The 6,863-nt window shown below is 35.5% G+C and overlaps 1 protein-coding gene across 1 annotated transcript; it reads left to right on the forward strand.

Annotated features, from left to right (window-relative positions):
* The first annotated feature begins 531 nt into the window (after window positions 1-531).
* On the forward strand, window positions 532-2,868 carry LOC138703736 (tigger transposable element derived 5-like). Its single transcript, XM_069831867.1, has 2 exons — window positions 532-672; window positions 1,177-2,868. The coding sequence occupies exon 2, from the start codon at window positions 1,189-1,191 to the stop codon at window positions 2,716-2,718; it is 1,530 nt and encodes a 509-aa protein (XP_069687968.1). The 5' UTR covers window positions 532-672; window positions 1,177-1,188; the 3' UTR covers window positions 2,719-2,868.
* Window positions 2,869-6,863: the final 3,995 nt, after the last annotated feature.

Genomic DNA, 6,863 nt, shown 5'->3' on the forward strand with positions numbered 1-6,863 from the left:
TAAATTAGTAGCACTGAAGAGTACCTTCTCGTAAGTATGATGATGCACATTCGAAAAACGCAAACAAATCTGCTCTTTTTTGTTGTCAGTGAGTTATCTGCATACTGAAATATTGGGGAAAGCGACCCACTTTGTGTATTTTAGGCCTATACTTCCCATCAGAAAACTTTCTTAAACAGCTTTGGACATTGAAAGATTAATATACTGTAGATTTTTATCTACGTTTTTATTCTTAGATATAAATTTTCAGAATATTAATAATGACTATGTCCACTTATAGTGCATTGTTTAAGACAATGTATGATTTAACTAGGTACAAAACATTCATCATGTCGGGGTTCAGCTGGGAAGATGAGACCAGGCGCACAGTTTTGGAGGGTCGTGCAGCATTGGAACGTACAGCTGAGAGCCTGGCACGTTCACAGCGTACAGCTGTGGAGACAGAGCAGTTAGGAGAGGAAGTGGTGTCTGAGTTGAGTGCACAGAGAGAGACATTATTACGCAGCAAGCAACGGCTTGCAGACACAGACCATGAGCTATCACAGACTCATGTCCTCCTGCGTAAGATGACATTAAACGTTCTCACCAACAAGATCATATTGATTGTTATCATCCTGCTTGAATTAGGCATTCTGGCAGCAGTTTGTTACATGAAATTTTTCCATAAGTAAGGTATGCATCAGATTCTTATGACGTATCTTGTAGAGTTGCAGTAATAAGTCTGGCTTCATTGTTTTTGTACATTTTTTAAAGTAGCACATCTTAAATAAAGTCAAGTAAATTTTGTAACAATTACACTTGTTTCACATTACTAGTCTGTGAACAGAAAATTTAAATACTAAGGTACTGATAAGCTTCATATTCAATAAGTCAGACTTGAATTAACACAAGCTGAATCTATTTATGTTGTGATGAGCTAACTTACATTTTAATTATGACAACTTGTGTGAAGGAAATCTTGCAGTAACTACATTACTGATTTTTTAATAAAAAGTCAGTGATATTTTAAACCATGGAAGTGGCCTGTAATGATTGTACAGTTTTATTTTTCACATGAACACCATAAACCATTAATCTTTTCACTTTTGCTTAGCTACTAGCATATTGTAAATATGAAACACTTTTGTAAATGATTTAATCTTGTTCTGAGAAATTTCTCTGCACTTGCATTTACAGTATTCAGAGACAATGTCCAAACGCAAAAGCTACTCAGTAAAGGAGAAACTGGCAGTAATCGCTCGCATAAAGAATGGAGAGTCTAAATCCAGTATCAAGAAGCAGTGTGGCATTCCAGAGGGCACTCTTAGGGGTTGGTTAGATGATGAAGCCAAACTCCTTTCATTTGTAAATCGGGTGGAGGACGAGGTAGGATTGTGCAGAAAACGAACTCGCCTTGGCAAGCACACTACCCTTGACGAGTGCCTCTACATCTGGTACCTCCAGAAACGCAATGAAGGAGCGCTTCTTTCAACTTCTGCCCTAAAACAACAGGCAGAAAAACTTCAAGTGGAACTCCATGGAAACAAGGAATTCAAAGCGTCTGATGGGTGGTTATGGCGATGGCAGAAACGACATGGTGTAACTAGAGATTCCATGCTGGGAGCAGCTCGACCAATTGAGTATGAGGGGGCAGGAGTATTTTTGTCGCAAGTAGAGAGGGAGATCTCCGAAGGTGGGTATTGTGAGGAACAAGTGTACTGTTGTGGTCAAGCCACACTGTGCTTCAAAATGTTACCCAGCAAACGTCTTGACCTACCGAGCGATGGTCAGAAACAGAGCAGTGAACGCATCACTCTGTTACTCTGTGTCAATCAAACCGGGAATCACAAGCTTAAGCCACTCTGCATTGGGAAGAGTCGACAACCACGCTGCTTCAAGAACATTAACACCAATTCCCTGCCTATGATATACGCTAGCAGTAGCAACATTGCCATAACACACAACATGTTTGAAGCCTGGTTCCAGCAGCAATTTGTTATGCCAGTGCGCTTGCATCTTCTATCTAGGAACATGGACCCAAAAGCTTTATTACTATTCGATGATCATCACGAAGGACAACCATCAGGAGCAGAGATATTTAGATCAAGCGATGGCAAGATACGGGCTGTGTTTCTTCCAAAGAATTCAACAAATCTGCTTTCACATTTGCCTTTGGAACAAGGAATCATTCGTGTGTTCAAGAAAAACTACAGACGGGAGCTACTGCTGGCTCTCATGAGCTCCAACGAAGACGCCACTACATTCCTGAAATCTGTAACACTTAAAGATGTTGCATATAAGATAGGGCTTGCTTGGGGGAGCATACCAGCAGGAACTATAATACATTGCTGGGGTAAGTGCCTGGGTGAAAAGAAAGGAAACGTGGACTTGCGAGTGAGTAGTGAACAAGACTGGATTAAAATTGAAGATGAGACCCCAGATGAATATATTGATGAGGACAGTGGAGACTTTGAGGGGTTTTCATCTCCGTGTGCTCAGGATTGGATAATACACGACGAAGATAAAGTGTTAGTGTCAAATGCGAAACAAAATGATAGTGAAAGTGACGATGGTGGTGATAGTGGTGAACCAGCTGAAGTGCCAAAGATTAATGAAGCACTAGAGTGTCTGGATGTTGTCATGAACTGGCTCGAGGCTCAAGATGATGTGGACTCTGACAAATTGCTTCATATTGCAAGTATAAAAGAGTACATGCTTAGGAAGAAGTTTGTATCATAGACATTTATGTTAATAAGTTTAAGATATATTTCTTCAGTTGCCTCTTTCAATCACATGTTTGTATACTGAAGTGAAAACAGTTCATTCTCACGGTTATGAGAGACACGTTTTGATTACCTATAAGTTATGAAATAAAACATTTCAAAGTTATTTGCATAAATTCTTAATCTAAAGCGACATCAAAAACTTTTTCCTTGCATTTGTAACTATGTCCTGATTGTACCTATGCAGTGTAAAATATTACCATGGCAACTAAAACTTAGCATTAAGCAAACCCTGCATGGTATGGTAAAAATGTAAGGAAAAAGGTTTTGATGTAACTGTACTTGTAGTCCCTAGTGGAAAGACATGGGTACTTTCATGCAATTGCAAATTATCCTTTTCTAATAGATTGAAAACTTTTAGAACCAATCTCGTGCTCTCATCATTCTTTACACCCTTCAAGAAATATTTAATCACTAGGGCTAGGATTTTGATGAAATTGCATCTTTTTTCTAGGAAGCCAGAAACATTGCTGCTTTAGTATTTATATGTTATGTGATAAACTGAGTGTTTTAAGACACATTTGTTAGGGCAATTTTTTGCATTTTTTGCCTCTTACAACTCATAAGAACATCTTTTGTTTTATTTGGACATTTTTTAGGCATTTTCATGTAATTTTGGCCATAATTCCCCATTATTAATATAAAATAATGTTTATTTCCTTTGATATTTTGTCCATTAATACCCATTATTTTTTTTACTTGGTTATTTAATGACGCTGTATCAACTACGAGGTTAATTAGCGTCGATGGAATTGGTTATAGTGATATGATATTTGGCGAGATGAGGCCGAGGATTCGCCTTAGATTACCTGACATTTGTCTTACAGTTGGGTAAAAACTTCGAAAAAAACCCAACCAGATAATCAGCCCAAGCAGGAATCGAACCCGCGACCGAGTGCAACTTCGGATTGGCAGGCAAGCGCCTTAACCGACCAAGCTTCGCCAGTGGCTAATACCCATTATTTTGTATAATATTTTACTCGTCTTTCTACACAAATATTGCCATTTTAATGTAGTACACTCCAACCACCCCTTCAATACAGACTCCTTTATACCTGCTAATTCCAGATAAGACTGGCGTTGTGGTGGGCTACATGGAAACTACATCAGGTAAAATAATTAGTTAAAATGTACCACTTACAATTAGAAAAAAATATGTAAAATTAAATAAACTTAAATACTGGTACTAGAATTTAATTTAATTACTAATCTAAATATTAAGTAGTACAAAACCTCTTTTACTACTAAGCCAATTATGTACGAACAATTTTAGGGCATTTTTGCATGATTTATAGGTCATCAAAATCCTAGCCCTATTAATCACTGATTAACTTTTCAACTTTTTTACTGTGTTAACTTTTTAGGAAATTATCTGGCTGACTAGTTTCGAAGTGTTATCCTTCATTGTCCAAAGCCTAGTGAAGGTCCCGCGCTATCTTCCTGTTGTGGTGGGATGTGTGTTTTGAAATTGAGTTGACTGTTCAGGATGTGCTGGGAGGGTGTTTTTGTATGTTTGTAAATTTTATATTATTCGTGTTTTCTGTCTTTTTTTTTTTTTTCTTGGCTGGATGTGTAGTATTTTCATGTCTGTGTCTATGTTGCTGTAGTTGTGATTGGAATTTGTGATGTGTTCTGCATAGGTTGAATTGCTGTGTAGTTTGGTTATGACTGTGATATGTTCCTTGTAACGTGTTTGAAATGATCTTCCAGTCCATACACACCAACATGAAAATTCTACACATCCAGGCAAAAAACCAGAAACTTCACTCTAGAACAATATGAAATTTACAAACATATAAAAACACACCCCCAGCACATCCTGAACACTCAACTCAATTTCAAAACACACACTCTTTTCGACACAATCATGAACACACCCCACCACAACAGGAAACCTGAACATAGCTTTGGATCTTCACTAAGCTTTGGACAATGAAGAATAACACTTCGAAACTAGTCAACCAGGTAATTTTGTAAAACATTAACACAGTAAAGAAGTTGTAAAGATAATCAGTGATTATATAAGTGCTTGTATATAGAACAATGAAAAGTATTTAGTATCTTTCAGACCCATTACTCATCATTACGTAAAAATGAAATAGCATTGAATTCTAAAAATGTTTGTGCTCGACCATGCCGAAATGTAGTAATTATACACCTGGTAGTAGCCCTTTAATGCACCTCATTAAAGTACACCTATTCATTAAAGTTCAGGTGTTCAGCCAATTACAAGTCATCTTTGTACCGTTATAAACCGCAAGTAACGATTATTCTCGGATATGCAATCGAAAGACAATTAGCGAAAAGTCACAGAGGCTGGAAATCCAATACTGTCGCAGAAGGTTATGTTCTGTTACTATAATAATTAGCGTTAATTGTAAATAATATTCAAATAAATTCAATTTGTCATCTCGTTTTTCAATTCTAAATCAATTTCCAGGTTATATCAGACTAATGTTCATCTTATTCTCTGTCAAGGTCAATGACATTCAGCCTCGGAAAAAATCAATACTTTCGCGTCTGCGCACATCTCACAATTCAGGTCAGTTCGCACAATACCATAACATGACCTAATTTTGAATAATTTCAATTTAGAAATATGGTCGAGCATAAAAAGTCGTATGAAACTTGCCTATAATGGTAATTAAGACGCTCGTATGAAAATTATGAAACTCGCTTGCGCTCGTTTCATAAACAAACATACTTGCGTCTTAATTACTACCATTATAGGCTCACTGCATAATGTACTATTAATTTCGCGACAGAAAATGAACACTGCATACAATTATCAAGCTGATACGAGGTTTGTTCAAATCATTGCTGAAATTTTTTTTTTTCCAACATGAACTACCATCCTGATGCTGTATGACCAGAAGTTCATATCGTTGGTGTTTGTGCAAAATGTCATATGTTAAAATTACCAAATTTTCGGAAAGGGAAAAAACTGAATATTTTTTTGGTTTCAGATCAATTACGTTGAAACTATCATAAAACCACATCTTGTGATATTTTGCAATTATATGTGAGCACCAAAATAATGCATGTCTAGAGGGGAAAATTTTTTTTTTAATTGAATTGAATTTTTTGACATATGACATTTTGCACGAACACCAATGATATATGGAGTAGCTGTAAGTACTACATGAAACTTGTACAGACCGTCTATTGACACTTATCACATTGTTTCAGCATAAATAGTTACAGAGATAACCACTGTCAAATCAGACCAATAATTTTGAAAAATCCTATATCGATGGCTAAGAAGTGAAACCTCATATCTGTAAACTTGCAAGTGAATAAAAAAAAATTTTTTAAATTAATTTTTCGCAAAGTAGACAAACTTTTATATATGTTCCTGCTTTAAGACTACTCAAGGACAAAATATTAGTTAACAGTCCAATTTTGTGAACATAATACTTTAAAATATCGTTATAACAAATGCCAGTATAACTAAATATTCAGTATTACGAAATTATTTTCTGTCCCCTGCTTTTTTTTTTTCCAATATATTTCAACGTTAAAATATTTCAATTTAACGAATTTTGTTTTTATGAAAAAAAAAAAAAAAAATCAGTACCATTATAACAAAATACAAATTTCGTTTCTTTCCCCAAAAAATATATATTTCTTTAGCGAAATATAGGGTACAATTTGATAGCAAGTAGGGACATTTTATATTACAATAATACAGCATCTAGCTAATGTATTATAGCCGCGCTCTCATGGTTAACATTTGGCAGGTCTTTAAAATTTAATTGCATTATTGTTTTCAATTTATGTCGCCGCTCCAATAACTCTCCTCAATTTCAATATTGCAACCAATAAGCTGCTTCCATTATTAAATGACACCTACTTGTCTAATCTACGTGGACTAAAACCGAGGTTGCAATGTCTTGTGCTGAGGACGAACATTAAGGTATGTGATTAAAAATTATTATTAAGAGTTAAGAATGTCAACATACTCGTATATGAAGTAGTAATAATAATAATAATAATAATAATAATAATAATAATAATAATAATAATAACCATTTAACAATATAACAAACTAGTGCTTATTCTTATCGAGGAAGTAGACGTGACAACGTGCCACTTAGAGTG

Source organism: Periplaneta americana, chromosome 7 (genome assembly GCF_040183065.1).
Source record: "Periplaneta americana isolate PAMFEO1 chromosome 7, P.americana_PAMFEO1_priV1, whole genome shotgun sequence".
NCBI classification, from domain to species: domain Eukaryota; kingdom Metazoa; phylum Arthropoda; class Insecta; order Blattodea; family Blattidae; genus Periplaneta; species Periplaneta americana.